At 36.8% G+C, this 23,974-nt stretch overlaps 1 protein-coding gene across 1 annotated transcript; it reads left to right on the top strand.

The window, feature by feature from the left end:
- The first annotated feature begins 309 nt into the window (after nt 1-309).
- Nucleotides 310-23,575, top strand: LOC121320567 (trafficking protein particle complex subunit 11-like). Its single transcript, XM_041259004.1, has 30 exons — nt 310-475; nt 1,461-1,687; nt 2,862-3,031; nt 3,298-3,368; nt 3,634-3,748; nt 4,109-4,208; nt 4,836-4,909; nt 5,242-5,338; nt 5,879-6,012; nt 6,396-6,543; nt 7,057-7,147; nt 7,910-7,989; nt 8,236-8,314; nt 8,393-8,447; nt 8,646-8,791; nt 9,149-9,210; nt 9,620-9,752; nt 10,214-10,344; nt 13,258-13,413; nt 13,590-13,777; nt 14,792-14,940; nt 15,037-15,158; nt 15,248-15,367; nt 15,677-15,742; nt 16,015-16,171; nt 16,347-16,458; nt 19,762-19,853; nt 20,078-20,211; nt 21,871-22,038; nt 23,149-23,575. Exons 2-30 carry the CDS (start codon nt 1,484-1,486, stop codon nt 23,191-23,193), a joined length of 3,399 nt encoding a protein of 1,132 aa, XP_041114938.1. The 5' UTR covers nt 310-475; nt 1,461-1,483; the 3' UTR covers nt 23,194-23,575.
- The last annotated feature ends 399 nt before the right edge of the window (nt 23,576-23,974 follow it).

Here is a 23,974-nt window from a genome sequence, read left to right as displayed (position 1 = left end):
CGGTATGTATAAGTAAAGCAATGAAAAATGCGTTTTGAATCTAACATATATACGACTCGAGGATAAATAGTACAAACTTTAAGCACATGACCCCCTTCCCCTGAGCATGGAGTGGGAAACTACAATTGCACACTAACTTGCAAGTTTGCTTATCTATAAGACAATACTGTGTTTATACCTCTACTGTCGCCGCTGAATGCGTACGGCTCTCTGACTTCCCTTTACTGGCTGTCATCACGTGAGGTATAAAGATCATATGACAGACCTGTTCTGAGTCCGGAAAGAGAATAATTGGATCGTGGCTTGGCTATTGTCGACACTCAAAGTCTGATTTGCCCACAGCAGTGTCAGTCGGGGTTTTGGGTTAATCTTCCTGGGTCGTGTCGTTGGAGAACTGATTGCCTGCTCATTGGATCTGTGGATGAGGACGAAAAATCACATATATATATATATAAAAAAATAAATAAAAAACACAGTAAGTACAGAATGTGCATTGGACTGGATTTTGTAGTTCACATGCTACAGTTAATCATGATGCGATATGGAAATATGTAATGCAAACCACAGAAGTGTCCAGTTCAATAATAAATGCGCTTGGCCGTGGCAAGAACTGTAGCTGCAGACTAGAGCTTTTATTTATATGTTTTAAGAAAATGGGATACGTAAGATAAAACAACGTTTAATAGTGGTTATAGTGTGTCAAATCTCTGTATACAAATATGAGTGAAGCTTGTGTGTTATGCATTGCCTTGCATTGTTTTTACTTAACAAAGAAACAGCGTAAAAAAATGTAAGTGCAAGTATTAATTAACTATTGACTTTTATATAAATGATACAAAAATTAATACTTCTGATTTTAGTTTGTATGTTGACATTTGATACAATAGTTGTAGCAAACGTTTCAAAATAATTATATTGAAAAATAGCTACAGATCAATACAAGTCGATACTGGACATGCACTTTCTGCACCAGTTATATAGTCTGTTTTTATGCGATGTGGTGAGAGAACACTTCCAACATAAAACTGTATCAGTCGTGATCACTATTGCACTGTGCCATTTCTCTACAAGTATGCAAGTGTCAATGAGTGTCTAAAGATCCGTGTTCATTTACTATAGGTTTTGCTTCTTCAACAAGGAAAACAAGATTGTTTTCCCTTTTTGACTGCCAATTTCTCATGTTTTACATGTTGTGGTGATAAGTGTGTCTAAATCTGTATAGAAACATATTTTAACAATTGGAATAGTTTTCCCAAAAAGTTTGGTCATATGTAGAAAGTCACTATTGTTGCTCTGCCCATTATTCTGAATTGACAGGAGTAACTACTAGGATACACTGAGTTAGACTATATAGCCCATATTATGCAGTTAAATATATTACAACATGACATGCAAACATGGAACTATCTGGTCATTGTTTTAATTATGCAACATGATTTCTATATATGTATGTATTTTAGATTGTGTTCCTGATCCAGGGAAGATGAGTCCCACACAGTGGGATCTGCCTCCAGAGCTGTGCTGCCGGCCCATGGCCTTTGTGGCCCTGACAGGTCTGGACATGGTGTACAACGCCGTTCACAGGGCTATCTGGGATGCATTCTGTGCCAACCGCAGAGCCGACAGGGTCCCCATTTCCTTTAAAATCCTTCCTGGGGATCACGAGTACCCAAAATGCAGAACTAAGGTAGAGGAGTTTTTCTCCAGAAAACAAATGATTTTAGGAGGCGTTCAATGCATGCCAGGTTTCATGTAGCCGACAGATCCCAGAACTGTGTCTCGTCGGCACATACGCGGTTCTGATGACTTGGTAACCCAATAGCTTGGTAAATCTATTCCATACACTCGCCATCGTCTTTGGGATTTCTTAATCTCCTTGCTTACCTAACGAGTAAGTAAGTTACAGTATTTCAGTTACATTATTATTTTTGACAGAAATCTATGGTCATAATATTGGCACTCACTTTTAAAATTATATAGAGACTTTAATTATTGTGTGTGCGTCATCAGGATACAAGACATGTATGTAGTTGTTATGGCATTACCATATTGGAATATAAACCTGTATTTCTGGATTACAAACAATTGTCCAATCTTTACTGCATCTGACAATTTATACCACTGATTTAATGATGAGTAAAGAAACATTTATTTTTCCATATTTATTGCTGAAGTTGTCTTATCTGCTTTATATATTGCCATTTTATCAATCCTTATGTCTGCTGTACATTATTGTAATGTTTGTAATTTATCGTCTTTGAAAAGATTTTACTGTGTCACTGTCAGTGGCCTGCTATTCTGTGACAGTCTGTGGCCTGTGATCACAAACAAAATATGACAAAAATGGGTATTATAGACCATGATGGACAATCGCTAAACTAATATAAACTAATAACAGAGTATAGATACTGAAGCATATAATATTGGTACTCGCACACATTACAATTTTGGAAATTGCACTCACCATGCTGTGTTGCCTATCCGTCACAGGTTTTGCAAGGTCCACAACTCGATTTCTTGTCGATCCCCATTTGGTCAGTGCCAGTGTTGATCAGTGGGATCCCACTGCCTTGCGAACAGTTAAAAAATGTAGGGTTGTGGCAACAGTTCCCTAAAATTAATTGGGTCTTCGACTTCAACTTCTGTGTTTTCAGCGGCAGTCGCCATGTGTATTTACCGTTTCGTACATAACTTCCGGTTTTATTCCAGCCAGCACGATTTTTGATTGGCCATACGCCACGCAAAAATTAATATTCTATAACCGCATAAAAACACTTTTATTTGTATTGATGAAATCTATACAGAAATGTATTGGTGTGTTTGACCTGCAAGATACACTAAGTATGATTTACGTTTTTTAGAGGACATCCTATGAATGGTACATCCCCAAAGGAATTCTTAAAACTGGTTGGATGAACAAGCACTTGAACCTGGTACCTGCACTGGTGGTGGTCTTCTATGAGCTTGACTGGGATGAGGCGCAGTGGAAAGAGAAGCAATCGGAGTGTGCAACCAAAGTGGAGATAGTCAGGTACTGTATGTGTGTTATTGTCAAAAATAGGAGTAATGTGTGACTAAGGTCTGTTAAATTTCATATTCTTCTAGATTTATTAAGTTGGTTATTAAGTGAAATTTTGATTAAACCTTTCATCACAAAGTGGTATTGCCTTAGGCTTCTTACTCTAGTCATTAGAAGGGAGAAGGGAGCCTGGTTTAATATATAACAAACATATGGCAAGGGATTTTGTATAGAAAAGACAATTCCCCTTTTAAATCATTAACTTTTTTTTTTTCTAGGACAAGTTTGCAGGGAAGAAACACAAAGGTAGCAGTGGTATTAATTCAGAAGAAAACTCCTCTGCCCCCAGGTAATTGACCAAGGAGTGGCAAACCCATGTTTGGAAATGAGTTTAAATTGTGCAATGTAACAGGGGGATAACACTTGTTTTTAGTACATTAAAGTTGTGCCAGAGTTATTTTTATATAATTATTTTATTTAAAATAGATTGCACATATTGGCTAAGCTCCATGAGATGTGTAGTACACTGCGTTTTTAGCTTTCAGCTGTTATTTAGCCATTATTGTTCTGTATCTTCTGTCCAGTTATTTGTGTCCTTTCCTTGGTGTCAATAGGTGAGGACCTGATTGCCTCTGAAAGGGCTGCAGCTCTGTGTAATGCCTGTGATCTCTCAGGAAAGTCTCTTTTTGTCCTTCCACACACTGATCATCTTGTGGGTTATATTATTAGGTGAGCTGTTCTTAAGTGAGCCATTTCTTTTTTTATTCTGTGTTTTGTGTGTGTGGTGGTGTTGTTTTTATTTTTTTCCCCCATTCCCCAAAGCATGTGTAAAATGTAGGATTAGAAAGTACACTGTACATGAAGTCACTTTGTGTTCAGGTATGCGCATAAACACAGGTCAACCCCTACATTTTGTGCTCAGGTATGCGCACAAAACACAGGTCGACTCCTCCCTGTAGCACAAAACTGTGTGAGTGTGTGGGCTTTGGAGTGTTTTGTTTATAGCCACAGAAATTAAGCAAATGTTTGCAAAACCTTTGTGTTTCCTGTTGTCTTTCGCTGACTTGCTTTCTATTGATTTTTTTGCAGATTAGAGAATGCTTTCTACGAACATTCTCAGACCTATTACTATGCTGAAATAAGGAGGGTGAAATCACATAAAGAATTTCTGAATAAAACAACTCACCAGGTAAATGCTACACTACAAGACAGGTTTGAATACAGTTAACTGAATTTGACCCTGTACATTCAATTATATTGAGCTTTTGTCTTGACATTTATTTTTATGTTGTCTAACAAACTGTTACAAAAGCTACCAATTAAACACTGATTAAACTAGAAAGAAATAACTACATTGTGAAGTGTCAGCACTTGGAGAATCTGTACCATAAACAAGGATCACTTTGTACCACGTTTAGTATTTCAAGTTTAAACAGTGTTTCAATGCAGCCCATTCATTTGGACATCACGGGGGTGTGATCTACACGTTAGACTGCCATCAGAAATGCTAATTTATTTTACTGCATAGTGAGATGTACGTACATAGCTAAGGGTTTAAAGATCTTAGTTCATTCTAACATGTCCTACCATGCATGCTACACTACTGGAATAAGCCATGCGTTGCTTCAGCAGGCACTTGCATAAAGGCATCATCTTTTTATATGTTTCCTGTAAATGGAGCAAAGCCCACAGAGTGGACACAGGGAGCCCGGTTTATTGTAACATGCAGAGAAAAGTTTTCTTTGGGGTCCCCTTTGCCTAAAAAAAAAAAAACTTGTGTTTATTTTTTGTTTTAATCAAAACTATTGCATTACAGCTTTTGTTTGTCAGACATCAGTTCAAGATAGGATTTTTCAGTGAACTGAAGCAGGATACACAAAATGCACTGAAGTAAGTACCTTCTTGATTAAGCCATAATAATTTATAAGATATAAGTTTAATAATTAGTATTTTTTATAGAGGTGCAGTATTATATGTAAAGTACAGGGATGGCAGTTAGTACAAGCTTAATGAGCCACACTGTGCATGTAACAAGCTCAGGTGTGTATTATGAAACGCAGGGTAAAACTAGGAATGGATCAAACTGCTATGCAATGGGAGTCCTATTACCATCCCTGCAGTGTATGTTTGTTATTATAATAAACATATTTTTTTAATGTTTTTTGTCAGAAAAGAGTAACCTGCATCCTGCCCTCAATTTTCTTTCCATTGTATTTTAATAGGTATTACAGAACTGCTTATAACCTAGTACATGAGCTGAGAGCCCATGAGACCAACATGCTGGAGATAAAGAATATGGCTGGGTTTATTAACTACAAGGTGAGTGAAGCAAGATGAATTCCTTCAGTTGTTTTTAGTACTGTACAATACAGACCAGCCTAAGCTTTACCAACTTTTGTGAAAGTTAAAAAACGAAAAAGGTGTGTAACTTGGAACACGCAATTTAGTAACATTTACAAAATGTAATATTATCAGATTAAATTTTACTTTAACAAAAATCTGGTCCATTGAGTTAAAAAGAGTATAGTCACTTAGAATAAGTTGATTAACATATCGTTGATGTCTATAGTGACACTGGTAATTGCATGGGTTTATATAGGCAGTTTATTAAGGGTACCCTTCAGTACTTGGTTATCTCCATTTTAAACAAGTTACAGATTAACTAGTGTAAACATGAAACATTGAGGGGTACATCTGATGCTGCTTGGAATCGCTTGGCAATTTACTCTACCCTCCCTCCAGAGGAATAAATGGTCCCAAGATAAATACATGTAAAACCTGTACTCTAATTATTAGAAGGTTGTTTATACCTAGTATATTATAGTATATGTGTGGTAAATCATTATTTTTTTGTATCAGATATGCAGGCTCTGTTTCCAGCACAACACTCCCTTGGATGCCATCGCCCAGTTTCGGAAGCACATTGACCTGTGCAAGAAAAAGATCGGGAGTGCCGAGCTTGCCTTTGAACATGCTGCTTGGATGTCTAAACAGTAAGACAAGATGCATGTCACTTGCAAAATGCCCATTGTAACTAACATGGCACAGAGCATTTTTAGAGGGTCAGGCTGTAGGTCTTCAGAGGTTACTAATCACTGTAATTGTATTCTATAATGGAATGTCCTAGACTGTGGTTCATACTTGAAGTGATGAAATGGTACTAATTCTAAATATAAATTGTTTGGTCAGTGGGAAAGTATCCAATATCCATCCAATAGTGTAAGGTCAGGAGGTAGGTGCTCAAAAGAAACACCTTGCATTATTACTGACTTGTAATACAATTAAAAAAAAAAAAAAAAAAAAACATTCTTGGATAGCTAGACTCAAGATATAAATCCAAATCTGTAGAAAGAAAACTTCTTTGTACTTTCTGCAGGTTCCAGTCGTTTGGTGATTTGTTCGATGAAGCTATAAAGCTGGGTCTAACGGCTATCCAGACTCAAAACCCTGGCTTTTACTATCAGCAGGCTGCTTACTACACACAGGAGCGGAAGCAGCAGGCCAACCAGCTCTGCAACCACGATGTAAGTCAGAGATTATATAGCTATGAGTGCTTGTGGTGGAACAGGTGGTTGTTATGTTATCTCACCAGTCTTCAGTGTGGAAGGATAAAGTTTCAGCACTGATAAAGTAATAAATAAACAAAAACAGACATATGTTCTGAGGTGCTATTTTACAAGCTATGTGTTGTTTTTTTTAACAACAATATATATGTTTTTGAAAACATCTCAAGTTCTATGCAGTACTATTTGGATCATCTTAGTTTTTCTCTTCATGAGTAAAGTGTGTTGCGTTGTTTAATCACAAGCAGCACCGAGTGAATCTTTCACCATACTGATGCTAACACGTCCATTGACCAAGTCATTTCTTTGAAAGTGCAGTAAATTGGTAAAACCCAGAGGACTGCAGTTTAACAACACTGCAACTAAATCTCTAGCTTTACACTTGTAGTCAGATGGTTGTGATTCTCTAGCTATAGTAAAGCTAGCTCATAGTGACCGGTAATGGCTTCTTTATTATTTTTTGTTTGTTTGTAGCCGTTCTTCAGCTACCCCAGTCCTGACCCTCTAGAGACCACTGGATCACTCGATTTCTATGGACAAAGACCATGGAGACAGGGACACCAAAGTATGTAGAAGTCTGTGGACAATAAGAACCCAGAATAATTGGGATTCATTGAAATGATGAGCCAATTACATTATTGATAGGATTAAATGTGGTGTTCTGCAAGACAAGGAAGTGTAATCTTTATAAAATAAATTGCTAAGGAAATTAAAAATGAACCATTATACTGTAGTCTAGTATTTTTTCCCTTTTTTGTGCCACTAGATGTCAGCATAGGTAAAGAAACAAATAACAAAACAATGCTCTTGGGGTGTGCAACTAGCATTTTTTATTCATTATGTATTCCAAACTAGCTGTGCAATAAATTGTAATTGTTGCCCATTACATACATCCCTGTCTGCATTTTAGTGGTGATTTTTTTTACTGTTATAACTAGCTGTAACGCAATACATATTTTTATCTGAGATTTCACCTTGTGAAACCACATTGGTTCAATAAATGACATAATAAAGCAAGAACATTGTGATGGTCATAAATTCATTCTAGAACTATTTGGCATATTGTGATGGCAGGAACCTTGGTGGTAGACATGACTACACAAGCAAGATAAATAAGTCTCTTACTCATTTTTTTAATTTTTTTTTATTAGGAGTCTTACAAACGTTCATTTAATAAACAATATAAAATTATTATTTGACATGAAATATTTACATGTACTATAATAAAGATAAGAAAAGTGGTGCTTATAAAGATTGAACTGAGGCAAGACAATGGACACAGATTGGGCTTACAATTGTTTTATGGATTTTAAATTAAACTTTGCAGGTATTGATCCCCCAGATCCTGAGAAGGAAAAAGGAGGGATCCTTGCTCTCCAGTGTAAAGAAAGAGATGTTCTCCACTCTGTAAGTATTGCTAATTAATCTGTCGTGTTCAGTTTTGTTACAGTTACATTTAATTAAAAGATAACAAAAAAAAAACACACAGGCGCTAATCAAGGCTGGAGTAGATGCTTTGAAAATAGAGCTCAAAGTGTTTGGGAAGGAGTGATATTCAAGTAACATGAATAATATCCTTGATCATTTCATGGCATTGTTTTGTTTTTAGTTAATTGTCAGTAAATGTATTATTAATTTCTGATGTTCTTTCAGGAACTGATAATTGCTCTCCTTAGTAATGCTGTAGCTCAGTTCAAGAAGTACAAGTGTCCAAGAATGAAGAGCCACTTGAGTAAGTATCTTCCTATATAAAAGTTAATACAAATTGATAATTATTTTACATTTTTAAAGTTTTGTTTTGTTTTTTCAGTGGTACAGATGGGTGAAGAATACTATCATGCAAAAGACTATACTAAGGCATTGAAGTAAGTTGAATCATCTGGGGTTCGTCAGTAGTTACAGTAAGAACACAGTGTCTAGAATTGGTAGCTTAAACATTTAAACCTTTTCTATAAATGGTGGTTTACTATATAAACATTTTGAATAAAAAAACATTTGACATGCTTTTTATGTTTCTTTTCTGTAATGCATTAAAATCCGTGGTTGTCTGTCTTTCTTTCAAGATTGTTAGACTATGTGATGTGTGACTACCGTACAGAACGTTGGTGGACTCTGTTGACTTCAATCCTGACCACAGCTCTGAAGTGTTCCTACCTGATGGGACAGGTGAAGAACTACATCTCCTACTCTTTGGAGCTCATCGGCAGGGGTATCCTTTGTTTGGAACTGCAGAAAATAAGGCCTGTTATGGTTGTTTTGTGTTTTTTTGTTGTTTTTTTTTTTTTTTTTTTTTTTTTTTTTACTTAAAGCAATAGTGTTAACAAGTCTTTTTTTATCCACTGTCTGTAAAAATGACAATTAAGCTAATCCATCATGCAAATGCATATTTCATACAGAGTCTGTAATATCAGTTTCTAAATTGGAGCCCCTGAGGTACACTTCCATTTATTCCAGTTCCAATCGCAGTCTTCGTTACAACCATGTCCTTCCATGTCTTTGTGGTTCAGAAGAAGAGTGTTGTGAAATGTAATCTCTTATTGTTTGGTTTCCTTTACTTCAAACCCAGCTTCCACCCTTCAAGAGGACCAAAAATCTCGAATTGAAAAGAATTTTATAAAAGTGTTGATGGTAGGTTTAAAAAAACAAAAACAAACATATTTTCAATGTAATATTTTGAAACAATTCACTATTCGTTTAGAAATCTACTGTACATAAAGGTAAACAACAAAGGTTTTAAATAGAATGCATCAGTTACCGCTCCTCTCTTGTTTATTTAAATGTTAAAGGGTTAAGCTGTTACACAAGGTTTTTTTTTTTTTTTTTTTTGTCATCTAGCAATTTTTATGTTTTATATTACCCACTAATTGTATTAACTTGACTGTTTGCAGAGGTATAATGGTAGTGGATGCTGTGGAAACCTGGTCTTAAAGCTTCACAAGATTTCTACACTTCCAATTTCTCCTCTGCTCGGTATAAAGCTGCTTATAATACACATTACCATAACCGTAGTTCTCACTCCTTCCTTATTTCTCTACAGAACGAGTGCCCTGACCCGGAGCCGGACTGTGATTCGTCCTCTGTGAAAGCAGCACAGAACCTCTGGGCGGATCGTGTTTCTCTAGCAGGAAGCAATGACTTCACCATTGAAGTGCAGGATTACGTGCCTTTTGGTGAGCAGGGCTATGTTTTAACCCTAAAATGCCTGAGACAATTTTACATATTTACAAATTATTTCTCGTTTTACATAAACATTTCAGGGCATTTATTAAGTACTTTGAAAACAGAACGTGTTTACAGATGTATCTTTCAATGTTATTGTAAGCTGGGCATTCTGTTAAACATATTTGGAACTATTACAGGGTACAGTACTCTTTAGATAAACTTTTAAAACATAAATTAAGTATGCATGGAAGTGTTTTCACTATTATTGTTGTTATTATTATTATTATTATTATTTTTATATATATTTTTTAAGATTCTTGGAGTAACTACCCAAAGATTTGGTATGCCCAGATTTGGTGTACCTTTCTCAATGGGAGTGTGTTTTTGAATGTTAAGACTGCCGTGTGATTTCTTACTTCGAACAGAATCAATCTTGTCTTCATTTCCTGTTATTTCTCTTTAATTACAGTGCAATGCAAAGCCAAGTTTTTGTCTCCAAGTTTCCACATTGACATTCCTGTTCAGCTGCATGTTTACCTAAAGACAGACTGCCCTCACCCTATCAGATTCTCTAAGCTCTGTGTGAGCTTTAATAACCAGGTAAGTCAAAATATCCAAGTGTCAGAGTTCATCGGTCATTGTTTGCCCTGAGCGAATTATAAATTCCTAGCTGTGAATGATGTTACTGCATATCCTTATTCAGTTGGCAATGAATAGATAAGTTAATCACTTAATGAAAAGCAGTACTTATTTAAAACAAATATATTAGGTTTCAAAATTACGTTTTAACACTGGCACATATTTCTATTCAAGTCTTTCAGGTAATCTGAATATGTTTCTTTGATATTGAAATATAAGCATTGATAACACTATGTAACACAATTTTTGTTCCTGGCTAGTAAGTGTTATTTCCTAATTGCTTATGCCTCAAGTATAGAAAATGGTTATTATTCCCCACAAACTTTGTTTTTGTGACCAGGACAGTGATATTTTGAAATGTACCTATTTTCAATGAGAAAACGGGCGAATTTGTGTCCTTTCGTTCACATAGTCAGAAAAAAACAACATATGAATCCAAATGAACATGTATTTATACTAAAGTAATACAAAAATGACTACAAAAGATTTAGAAGTGAGTAGTTTTTCGAGATTTATGATTATATTGTAAATCACTTTCACGAATCATACCCCAAATGTAGTCTCCCATCATGTTCTCGTTATACTGTCCTTGGTAGCGGTGTTCAAAGTCCAGTATATCCTGGTGGAAGCGCTCGCCTTGCTCCTCCAAGTAAGCTCCCATGTTCTCCTTGAATTTGTCAAGATGAGCATCAAGGATATGGACTTTGAGGGACATCCTACAGCCCATTGTGCCGTAGTTCTTCGCCAGAGTCTCAACCAGCTCCGCATAGTTTTCGACTTTGTGATTGCCCAGGAAGCCCCGAACCACTGCGACAAAGCTGTTCCAAGCCGCTTTCTCCTTACTAATGAGCTTCTTGGGGAATTCATTGCACTCCAGGATCTTCTTTATCTGTGGGTCGACGAAGACACCGGCTTTGACCTTTGCCTCAGACAGCTTAGGGAAGAAGTCTTGAAGGTACTTGAAGGCTGCCGACTCCTTATCTAGAGCTTTGACAAATTGTTTCATAAGGCCCAATTTGATGTGCAGTGGTGGCATCAGCACCTTCCGGGGGTCCACCAGTGGCTCCCACTTGACGTTGTTCATCCCCACAGAGAACTTGGTCCGCTGTGGCCAGTCCCGCCTGTGGTAGTGCGCCTTGGTGTCCCTGCTGTCCCAAAGGCAAAGATAGAAGGGAAACTTGGTAAAACCGCCTTGGAGACCCATCAGGAATGCCACCATTTTGAATTCTCCTATGACATCCCGGACATACTCATCATACTTCAAGGCGTCCAGCAAGGTTTTGATGCTTTTGTGATCCTCTGAGGTGCACCGAGTGAGCCAGGGGAAGAGACGGGTACTTGTTATCATTATGGAGCAGCACGGCTTTGAGGCTCCTGGATGAGCTGTCAATGAAGAGGCGCCCCTCATTATGGTTACAGGCGATTCCGATTGCCTCGAACAGACTGATCACATTGCAGCAGAAGCAGAGCCCATCTTGACGGGTGAAGAAGCTGGAAAAAGGTTGGTGACGCTTCCTCTGATCTGCGACTTGCACACTTTCATACAACAAGTTCCACTGCTTGAGCCTAGACGTCAAAAGCTCGGCATTGGACTTGGTGAGACCAAGATCTCTAATCAAGTCGTTGAGGTCTTTTTGGTTGGGGTAGTATGGGTTTCTCTCCTCAGCTCCACCTCTGAAATTGTCATCTGGATCTACAACATCTTCCTTGCTCTCTGACTTGCTGCTCTCTTCTAAAGACGGCTGCTCTCTCTCCGGAGGAGTGGGTACGGGGAGCTCATGGCAGTGTGGCACCGGGGCGATGGATGAAGGAAGGTCTGGATACGTGATAGCAGGTGCATTCTTGCCAGTCCGACGTTTGGAAGGATCCACCATGCAGAAGTAGCAGTTGCTTGAGTGGTCAGTGGGTTCCCGCCAAATTCTTGGGATAGCGAACTTCATGGCTCTCTTTTCCCCTCTGTACCATCCTACAAAAATACATTTATTTCACCCATGACTAATGTGTAAAGAGATTCTCGCAACATTTTTCATATATGATATATTTTTTCAATAACATTGAAAATTGTAAAACATTTTAAAATTAAAAACTTTTACAATTTTAAAAATTAACAAATTTTATAACATAATTCCGAGCAACAGTACCTTTGTATACTTTGTATCTTACCTTCCAGAGTTTTTTTGCAGTGCTCGCAGGTGAAATGAGGTGCCCAGGGTTTGTCTTGATCCCCGACAGGCCTCACACATCTTAGCAGATGCTTCCACGGAGTACTTTTTCGCTCTTGTCTTGATAAATTGGCCGCAGACATAGCAAAATGCGTCTGCGGGATGCTTGCAGCCTCTTGATGCCATCTCAGAAAAATGCAGATATGTATCCACTTAGGCAGCTGGAACTAAACTGAACTGGTGGGCTTAAGGCCCCTGTATTTATACTACTATTTATCTTACTGGAAAGTTCTAGAAGTTATTCCAAGTTTACTCAGCACTGAATCTATCTGGAATGTTCTGGAAAATAGGTAAATTTCAAAATATCAATGTCCTGGTCACAAAAGCAAAGTTTGTGGAGAATAATAGCCATTTTCTATACTTTTGAGGCATAAGCAATTAGGAAATAACACTTACTACCCAGGAACCAAAAAAAAATAAAAAATAGTTACACGGTGTAATAAATGTACAATAATAAAATAATAAAGTAAAACCTATAAAAAAAATGTAAACAAAGTCTGTCTTCATTCTGAAAGCAAAAAAATAAACAGCCAAGTTGCTTGTTCTCGTTTTTATAAAATCAGGACCAGTTTTTCACTAAATTCAAGAGTTTTATCTGTCTATTAAATAAAATAAACCCAGTTCTAATCTCCGATTTATGTTTTGCCCTCAGGAGTACAACCAGTACTGTGTGATGGAGGAACCCTGTCAGTCAGCTGATTTCCTAGAGCCTTCAGCACAAGGGAATATGTGCCTGGTCCCCAGGAAAACAAGAAAATACACTTTTAAATTTGTGGCAAGGACTGAAGATGTGGGGAAAAAAATTGAGGTAAATACCATTATGGATGACCAAAAAAAAGGTAATGGATGGTAAACATCTATAATCTGTTAAATATATCTATAATGAGCCCCACCTCACGAGATTGTATTTTTTTATTTGTGAATGGCTGCTATGAAAAAGAGGATTTGGCTTCAGTAACACTGTACGCAATCTCTGTCTGTCAGATCACTGCAGTTGAGCTGATGCTGGGCAGTGAAAACGGAAGGTGTGTGTTTATAAACTGGCGTGGAGCAGGCGGAGATGCAGCTTCTTCCCAGGAGGCTTTGCAGGCGACTCGCTCCTTCAAGCGCAGACCCCGGCTCCCTGAGAACGAGGTGGACTGGGATGCAGTCTCAATCCAGGCAAACACGATGTGAGTGCTTTAGCTCACCAGTTTGCTTTTAGTATGACAAAGTGCTTTTATTATGTAAAGTATTGGTCCTTTGCATTTGTAATACACACCAGTAAATGAGAACCAAGTGCCTTCAACCACCTGAGCAAGGGAGTAGTCTCAGTACTACTGCTGCACAGCTGGCAAGAGTTTAGAAAAGGATACATATCATATATACAGAGCATCAAAAGAAACTTCTCACTATTTTAACATTTATTTTTGAAAAAAATATAATGTATATAAATGAGGAACATTGACGAAATGTTTTTGGTTTCTTTTTAATCTGTCGATCATTCATACTTGACCATGACACGCTTGAATGACTATGACTGAAGCATATGCACTTAATCACCTAATTAGTGAGAGAGATGATTGGACACTGGATATGGAGTGATTTCAGCTGTTGAATTGCAAGCTTGAATAAAAGCAATAAAGAAAATTGCAGAAAAAAAACAATATGCCACGTCTGTTGAGAGCAGCACCTTTGTGCAATCGGCATGTTGGAGACTGGACTAGGGCAGCTTACTGTGGCTCGCCATCTTGGGTGCTCACAGCCTGCAATTTCAAACCTGGCAAGATGATATAATCAGTCGCACTCTGTCAATGACGGGTCACGAACTGGGAGACCAAGAGTCACAACACCTGCCCAAGATCGACAGATCATTTTGCAGCATCTTCGTGATGTCAATTGTTTATCGGCACAATAAGTCACTGCACCGGCTGTAAAACAGAGTTTGTCATTTTTTCGATCACATATAGTGAATTTTATCCATATAAGTGACAAGTTTCTTTTGATGCTCAGTATATAAATGATTGCTACTATTAGTGTGATGAGGATACATAGTACAGTTGTATGGGCTGGAATTATTTTCTGCCAATTGCAGCACTTGGATACAAACTACTATAAAGGAAGTTTATTATACACTGACAACTGTGAATTGTAGAATCTCATGTAATTGACCAGCTTGTTACTATTTGACTTGTTCTACCCGTTAGGGTCATTTCCCGAGTTCCAAGGATTTCTGTGCAGCTTCATCATGAATCTCCGGCACTGACCAATGAAATGTACTGCATGGTGGTCAGCATTCAGTCCCAGGAGGATACTGTTGCCAAAGATGTCAAGCTTACAGCCGGCCTTAAACCAGGTCAATGAATTCCGCTTAAACAACAGTTTAACCTGATTTATCTTTTTTTTTTTTTTTTTTTTTAAACTAAAGGCAATGTAACTCTTATTCATTCAGGTCAAGATGCTAACCTGACACAGACAACCTATGTCACTTTAAATGGCTCTGAAATGTGTGATGACTCCCATCCTGCTTTGCTGCCTGATATTTCTATTGGAGAGCTGCAGCCAGGTCAGAAGGTAAAATAACAAACACTTTAAAAACGTGATCGCTAATAGTCAGAATCAATCAGTTCAAATGTAATGTTTCTAATTTTGTTCACCTGCAGGTTGAAACATCATTGTACATCCGGTGTGAAACAACAGGAACAAGAATATTCTTGGTCCATGTTTCTTATACAGTGGACACAACTGTAGAAGATAAAGAAATTGTCTGCAAGTGTCATAAGGTATATTAACGATTTTGTATTTGTGATGAGTCGTTTATTTTTAGTTTTGCTCAGTACTAGCATTGTATATTTTAACCTTGAGAAATTCTGATTTGGTTTTATAATCGCAACAAAACAAAAAATAAAGTGAACTAAACCAACACCACCATTAAATTCAAACAAAGATATCGAACCTTGAAAATAAAATCCTCCAAATTGTTTTAATTGAAGAGTAAATTAAATAATTGCCAGTAGATTTAATTTGTAGACTTATTTGCCTATGGCATAATAAACAGTAGTAAAGGTAATCATAATGTTTTGTCTTTCTAGGATGAAACTGTTAACATAGAAACTGTTGTCCCATTTGATGTAGCTGTGAAGTTTGTTTCCTCAAAGGTGAGTACATTGAATAGATAATTTGACTAAGTTGGATTGTTATTTAGAACCTTTTCCTTTTGAAAAAAACATTTTCCCTTGCTTGTATGAATTCACTTTTTGCAAGTAGTTCATCACATTGTTTTAAGTAATACACTAAAAAAGCATTGGGATAGCATTGCAAGAGTATATCCAGTACTTGTTGAAGGAGAGTGATATATTAGATAACACACGTAGAAACGCACTGATAAAGGAAAGTTCCCAGTGGTTACTTATCGCCTCTTCCTCTGCAGTTTGAACATCTAGATCGAGTGTATGTGGACATCCCCTTCCTCCTAATGACTGATATCCTGAGTGCTTCTCCCTGGCCTCTCAACTTGGTCTCCAGTGAGCTTCAACTGGCGCCGTCCATGGCAGCAGTAGATCACCTGGACTCTCAAGTGGAACAAGGTGCAGCTCAACAAAAATGTGTTTGTTACAGATGACCTTAATGATTATACTTTTGTGTAGGTTATGCATGTTCTATATAGAGGGATTTTTTTGCTTGAACATTCTGCTCATTGTCGGTCTGAGATGCAAGTATGTTTGTGTTAATAACAAGCCTCGTCTTCTGTTGTCTCTGCAGTTGTTCTGCAGACAGGAGAGGGTGCCAGTGAGTGTTTTTGCCTGACTTGTCCACCAGTGGCCAGTGGTGCAAGTGGAGTAGCATTAGGTTGCTATGTTATCTCCTGGAAAAGGTATGTGCAGTAGAATTAACTTAACCTAAAGACCCACTAAAAAAGACACTTGTCATTGTTTGCACCATTTAAGAAAAGATAAAAAAAAAATTAAACCTAACATTACTGTGGCCTCATACTAATAGTTATTAAAAAAAGAAAAGTGATTGAGGGTTTTGATGCTCCAATATTAAGTTATTCAAATCTGTCTTTACCTGGTTTTGAGCCTGGAGAATTCTGACTGCATAACACTAACCTTCTCATTCCATTCAAACCATATGCCAGTGTGACATTTCAACTGAGCTCACAGACAGGAAAATAAATGTATAATCAATACTGGCTCAACAGAGCCACTCAAAATGATTACATAAGGTAAGTGAAAGACTATGAAGTCTCATAAAACTCACATGTAAAAGGAACATATGTTGTTAGTTTTGAACAACATGGTACTTGTAGATAGATATTATTGGAAATGGTGTTTAACTTATTAATAGATCACTAATAATTCAGACTGTCCATTAGATTCACTTATTGTTCTTGTCCAAACACATTTTTGCACTGTAGAAAACTGAAAATGGAATGGTTGCATGCCACTAATACCTCAAGGGCATGTTTTTCAAAAGTTTGTAAATGGTAACTCCAGTGTTAATCAATAAATCGGTATGTAGCATTGATTTTGGCATTTTCCAGAGGTCGTTGTGCCTATTTCGTTATTAAATAATCATCCTAATGTGATTTCCAAAATTATATTGATTTACAATATAATGTTCATATCTTAACAAGCAGTGCTTCTGGCGACTATTTCTTTTGTTTGCATGGGAATTTAAAAGCAAATCCGTGTTTATTGTCATCATTTATCAAGAGTTAAATTGCACGTGGAAAAAGAGGATTTTAATTAACGAAAGAGTATATAACTCGTCTTGCTTGAAACAAACATTTTGACCACGTCTGTGACACCGACGAGAGTGTGTGTGTGTGTGTGTACAGGACCAGAGTTAATTTCTTACAGACAACCTAGATAATTCAATATTTTTTGTTATGAAAATATTTTAGCCTTTTCTACACTTGTGGTTATGAATGAGATTTATGCACTTATTTTAACCTTACGGAATGTTTGTTGTATTGCTAAAATGATATACCGTTATTTTCACCCGGTGTAATGCTACTACCAAGAAATTATCAATGCAACTTTAATTATCAATGCAATCTGAACTCTGGATATGTACATTATATGACAACTGACATCTACTGTAGATTTTATTTGAATTATACAACTGAAATCTTGGTATAGAAAACGGCATATTAGATATTACAATAGTTTCCGTAGGTGATTGCGGATTTGCAATGCGTCCTTGGCTTTTAACAGCTGTGCCTTATCCACACAAGAATGAAGAACAGGCGTCAAAGACATACAGCAATGCACTAGGAATGTGATTGAGGTCATTGACATGGATTTTGCCTAAACATATTTGTAATGTTGTCAGACTCCCCCCACACTTTATGTACAATGTACACTTTCACCATCACATGTTTGCATGCATATAACATGTTCTTATTATACTGTAAGTGTTTGGTTGCTACTTCTAATCATGTTGAGTTTATTTATTGCAGAGGCGAGCAAAGAGTACCAGTGAAAATGCATGATTAGAGGAATTCACCAAACAATTAATCATAAACAAATTGTGTATTGGTTTAGCAAGTTCTATCATAAAATCTTATATATATATATATATATATATATATATATATATATATATATATATATATATATATATATATATATATATATATACACAGCTCTGAAAAAAATTAAGAGACCATTGCAAAATTATCTGTTTCTCTGGTTTTACTATTTATAGGTATGTGTTTGGGTAAAATGAACATTTGTGTTTTATTCTATAAACTACTGACAACGTTTCTCCCAAATTCCAAATAAAAATATTGTCATTTAGAGCATTTATTTGCAGAAAATGACAACTGGTCAAAATAACAAAAAAGATGCAGTGTTGTCAGACCTCGAATAATGCAAAGAAAATAAGTTCAGATTCAGGAAGCAAGTTTTCTTCCAGGACAACCTTGTACTTGGCTTGATTCATGCGTCCTTCACAAAGACAAATCTGCCCGATTCACCCCCAGATGAGTCCAATTTTCAGCTTTGCCCAACACCTGGTCGTCTAATGGTTAGACGGAGACCTGGAGAGGCCTCAAGCCACAGTGTCTCGCACCCACTGTGAAATGTGGTGGAGGATTGGTGATGATCTGGGGGTGCTTCAGCAAGGCTGGAATCGGACAGCTTTGGCATGAATCAAGCCAAGTACAAGGTTGTCCTGGAAGAAAACTTGCTTCCTGAATCTGAACTTATTTTCTTTGCATTATTCGAGGTCTGACAACACTGCATCTTTTTTGTTATTTTGACCAGTTGTCATTTTCTGCAAATAAATGCTCTAAATGACAATATTTTTATTTGGAATTTGGGAGAAACGTTGTCAGTAGTTTATAGAATAAAACACAAATGTTCATTTTACCCAAACACATACCTATAAATAGTAAAACCAGAGAAACTGATAATTTTTAGTTTTGCAGTGCAGCTTATTTTTTTCCAGAGCTGTATATATATAATGAAGTGTTGCAACTAACAACTACAAACACAAAAATGGCACTTGAAATGTATGTATTTATAGCCTACAATCGAACATACAAAAGTAGATGATATCATAACAAAATCAATTCCAACCAATATACATAGATGACTTGCAGTATTTTTTTTCTTTTTAACCAAATAAAGATATATACCCCCAAAATGAGGGTAAATTACTAATGGGGCTTATTTATTTATTTTAATCGGAAAAGTCTGATTTTTACGCACACGCCAGATAATTGTAAATCAGCATTTTATATCTGAAGTTTTCTAAATAAATGTACATTCTGCATGACAAAATGCACAATTTTAAATTCCCATTATTTTTTATTTCCATTTGGCTGCTGCTCGCTGGTGGGAGAGCCACCTCCCGGTAGGCTAGTAGTTTCCATAACGGCAAATTATGCTTTTGTTAATTTTTCTTGCTCATTAACAGGTTCCCCTTATCTAGTCATTGAGACAAGAAGTCATGTAGTTGACCTGCGACAATTAAACTTTTTAGCAAAAAATGCATTTTGGTGTGTTGGGAAAGAATTGTCAGTTTAAGATATGAGTAATTATCTGTATAATGCAAAATACTGGACTGCATTCTGTATTAGACCAGCTACATGTGGCATTGAAAACATCTCTTAATGCAGTATAACCATAATGTATGTTACTTTCATGTTTTGGTTTTTATTTCCCAGAAAATCTGTTAGACAAAATGTGCCTGATGTAAGCACTGTGATCACTCTGCCACATGTCATCGTAGAGACCATTCCACTGTATGTTCACGCAGGTAAGTTTACAAGTCATGTAACTTACTGAGAGATATATATGCAGGCTTTATTGGGTAAATATACATTACTGCCCATTGAAAATATTAGTTTGGCTGAACTAATAATATATGCACTTTTTATTACTAAGTTAAAGAATAGTTTATTTTATTGTTGACAGTGAAACAAAAAAAATAGCTGTATTTACGTTCTTTAAGTAGTAACATAAACTTGTTTGTAATTCAAGATCTACCATCTTTTGGCCGAGTCCGAGAGTCGTTACCTGTCAAATACCACATCCAGAACCGGACAGGGTTAGTGCAAGATGTGGAGATGTCTGTGGAGCCTAGTGATGCCTTTATGTTCTCTGGTCTCAAGCAGGTAGAGTTCATTTTATTTTTGTACAGGTTTTACAGGCTAGGACAACATTACATCACTTGACACAAAAGTTGTTGAGTTTATTTGGTAATAAGGAAGTAGCTTAAAATGGGTGAGAAATAGCTTAACCATTTGCAATGAATTTATTCAGCGCTTGTCAGGTCTCATTTATTTTCATACAAGCCGTTTATTTTACACACGCTGTTTAAAAGTAATTTTATTCACAGTAAAACAGGTTTAAAAGGCACTGCATATCAACAGAACACTCAGTACTGCATCTCCAGCCTTGCCCCACTCCTTGTTCGCTGTATTTATCTCATACCTCTTCATAGCAGTGTACACTGATAAATCCTCTCCTGATCACTCGTTTCATCACCAAACTCCTCAATAATGCGATCCAAGTCATTATTTTATTACTATAACATCTCAAAAAGCTCTGCAAATGTCTGTGATATTCTTTGAGCGCTGGATGCGGAAGCAGCTATCTTGTTTTTTAATGTCCGTGTTAGGTCTGTGGTGCAGGGCCTCTGTGTATTGCTCAGATCCGCCCCTTTTTTCAGCTTTTCTCGGCTCTTATCAGTCTCACTCAGCCACTGAAAAGTTTTCTCTGCTTTTTCCAGAGAAAAAACGATAAGAGACCTGTGCTTGACAGGGTCCGACATCCGACTGGAAAGGAAAAATTATAATGTCGGACCTGTTTCGACATAGGACCACAGACGGTTAATGCTGGCAAACGTTTTAAGTCGTTAGAACAAAGGAGCTTTGTTGTTTATTAAAACCATAATGTATCAGTACCCCAAATAAAATGGAAGTATCTATCCCTTTCTGAGTTTTAACCACATAAAATGTATTTCAAAAACTAAATCCAAAGTAGCAGAACACAACTGAATTAAAACCAATAGTGGCATAATCTGTTCTAGAACACAATGAAATCCTTTACTACAACAAATTTGCTGATGCTGTCACATAGCTCGTATAGTCACACATGGCATAACATGCAATCCAATCAGGGCTGCATGGGTTGGCATGTTGAGTTGAGCCATGCATTACTAATCATTGTGGGTGGGCGCAGGCCCTGTGATTGAAAGTACAGCACTGAAATAGAATGAGCAAGCGACAAACTGAAAGTACTTCACTTGAATAAGAATAAACAGAAATAGGAACATTGAGTTGGAAATTCAAACTTTAACCAATATTATTTCAGGTTTTAAGTTCCCATTTTGATTACTGAGCTTAAATTAGTGTTGAGCATTTTCCATTTAGCAATAATTAATTCTTATATTGAGCTTTTATGTTTTTGACACTTGTTAATTCTATTGAGTGTTGAGCTTTGTCGGTTTGCAATGACTCACAATTTTCATTGTTTGTTTACTTTCACCTCTCATCCTACATCCAGTAGAGGCAGGTGGGCAGGTTAATAGTTATACTCATTATTCTGAGTGCTGTTTTGAGGCCATGGTGATGCTTAAAGTGGAGTTTTACTGTGATGTAATGACAGAAACTGAACAGGATTTTGTCTGCGACAGAGACCATTTTATGCAGAAATTCATTAAGGTGTGGGTCTTCATTCTTGTTCACCAACAGTTAGATCCTTACTAAGCAGTGTATATTGCACTAAAGTCTATGGTGACCCACTCTGACTATGCTTCCCATGTGCTCCAGGTTCGATTGCGGATCCTGCCTGGCACCAAGCAGGAAATGTTGTACAACTTCTATCCTCTCATGGCTGGATACCAGACCCTTCCATCACTCAGCATTAACCTGCTGCGCGTCCCAGGATTCACTAGCCAGCTCTTACGCCGCTTCCTGCCCTCACGGATCTTTGTTAAGGTATGGTTCACAGAAGGAAACCTGCAGTTGAAAATATAATAGCTGTCCTCTGTTTTATGTGAAAATATTTCCAATAAAGTTTGTTCACTAAAGGGCAGTCCAAACGTTTTCTTTTCCCCTCAAATAATTACAGTATATAAATGAAGATGGAGCATTTAAAGTTGACCAACCTTCAATGACAACAATTTGTATAGTGATGAGTTAAGTACTGAAACCTATATATTGTTTTTATTTTGAAGTACTGTACCCAGATTTTTCAGTTTCTGCTCCAGACACCTTATCAAGGCTTGTTTAAGCTTTGTGATATATTTTAGCACTTTTATTATATATATATGTGTGTGTGTGTGTGTGTGTGTGTGTGTGTGTATGTATGTATGTATGTATGTATGTATGTAAACAGTTCATCTACTGCTGCTATTACTTTCTGATGCATGCTGTTCATCTTCTGAAAGTTTGAGCACATCATAGATTATGTTATGTAATATAGAGTGACCTCTTTCTGCACAAGATGGGGAGACGCACAGTGTTGAGCAAAGTTTTAAAGGTTGTTGCATTCATGATAAAACTGGTGAATCACAAGATTCTAAGCAGTAATTTATTTCAACCACACAAGCATATTGTGCCAGAATTTGTCTAACCTTTAAAATGTTTCTTTAAATAAAGCTGAATAGTATGGTTGTAAGTGTACTGTATTTCAGAACTAACTAATAATCAAACAAGTTTTAATGCAATTTATGTGGAGCAAAAAAGTTGTACTGGATTGAACCATCTTGGCATTTGGCTTTCAGAATGGGATTGAAGCAATCCGTAGAAATTACATTGCTAACATTTCGAAAAAGAGTGCCTGCAAGTGGTATTTAGGGCAGCAGTTGAAACAGGTTGTTTGTTTTAAACAGTTGTGTCAAAACATACCAGTATTAAATGGATTTTATTTGGTGTTTTTTCTTTCAAACAACTATTTATTTATTTTTTTTTTTTATTGTACTGTAGATTGAGTTTAAAGTTGAGCATTTTCATGTGTTGGCGTACCTAGATATGTAAGAGCTAAACTGTATCTCTCAGTATAAATGATTTTTGTATTCATTTTTTTTTTTTTTTTTTTTTTTTAAGCCACAGGGACGGCAAGTTGATGATGCATCCATTGCTGCTGCTTAAACACTAAAGAAGAAAACATTTGTTGCATATTAACCATACATTGTTCCATATCAGTATGGTGGAAATTCAAGTAAACAGGTATGATCAAACCATTTACCACCGGTTCCTGGGTAGCTTTAGTTAATTATGATTTTCATTGATCCAGAGTGTGCTGGTTTGTGAGTTTTTTCAAGAACAAGCAGCATATTTTTGTAACAGATATTTTGCTGAGTAACTACATTGTATTTAATACCCAGTCTTTTGATCATGCATGTTAGATAATTTTGGGAGTCAGTTTTACAAAGGGTTTAATGTTAATCCTATATAATAAAACTGTGTTGTATGTGTTTACGAAATATGGCATAATTCATGTACTTTGCCATTAAAATTCTGTTTAATGAGGTTGGTGCTTGTATTTATTTTACATTGGAAATTTAAATGTATTGCTAGAATTTCACTTGGCGTGGTTGTGCTGCATCACTCTTTCACACATCTGCAGTGGACGGAGTTCTTTCGCATCACCAGGGCAACATTCAGCATTATAGTGGAACTGGTAAAGGAAGATATTCAGCCAACAAGAAATTATGTACAGCCTCTTGTGCCAGTTGAAAAAAGAGTGGCGATTTGCTCTGTATAGGCTGGTATCCTCGGCTGAGTACAGGGTAGTTGGCAGTGTGTTTGGGGTACATAACCACAGTTCATCTCTATATTCTAGAAGTTTGTCAGCTCCCATGTTCAGAGGCACTGCAACATGTACATAGATATGCCAGATGTAACTGAAGCAAAAAGCATTGTTCTGTGG

This window comes from Polyodon spathula, chromosome 1, assembly GCF_017654505.1.
Source record: "Polyodon spathula isolate WHYD16114869_AA chromosome 1, ASM1765450v1, whole genome shotgun sequence".
NCBI classification, from domain to species: domain Eukaryota; kingdom Metazoa; phylum Chordata; class Actinopteri; order Acipenseriformes; family Polyodontidae; genus Polyodon; species Polyodon spathula.
Note: the sequence above shows the minus strand (reverse complement) of the source record. Positions and strands in the feature narration are given on the sequence as shown.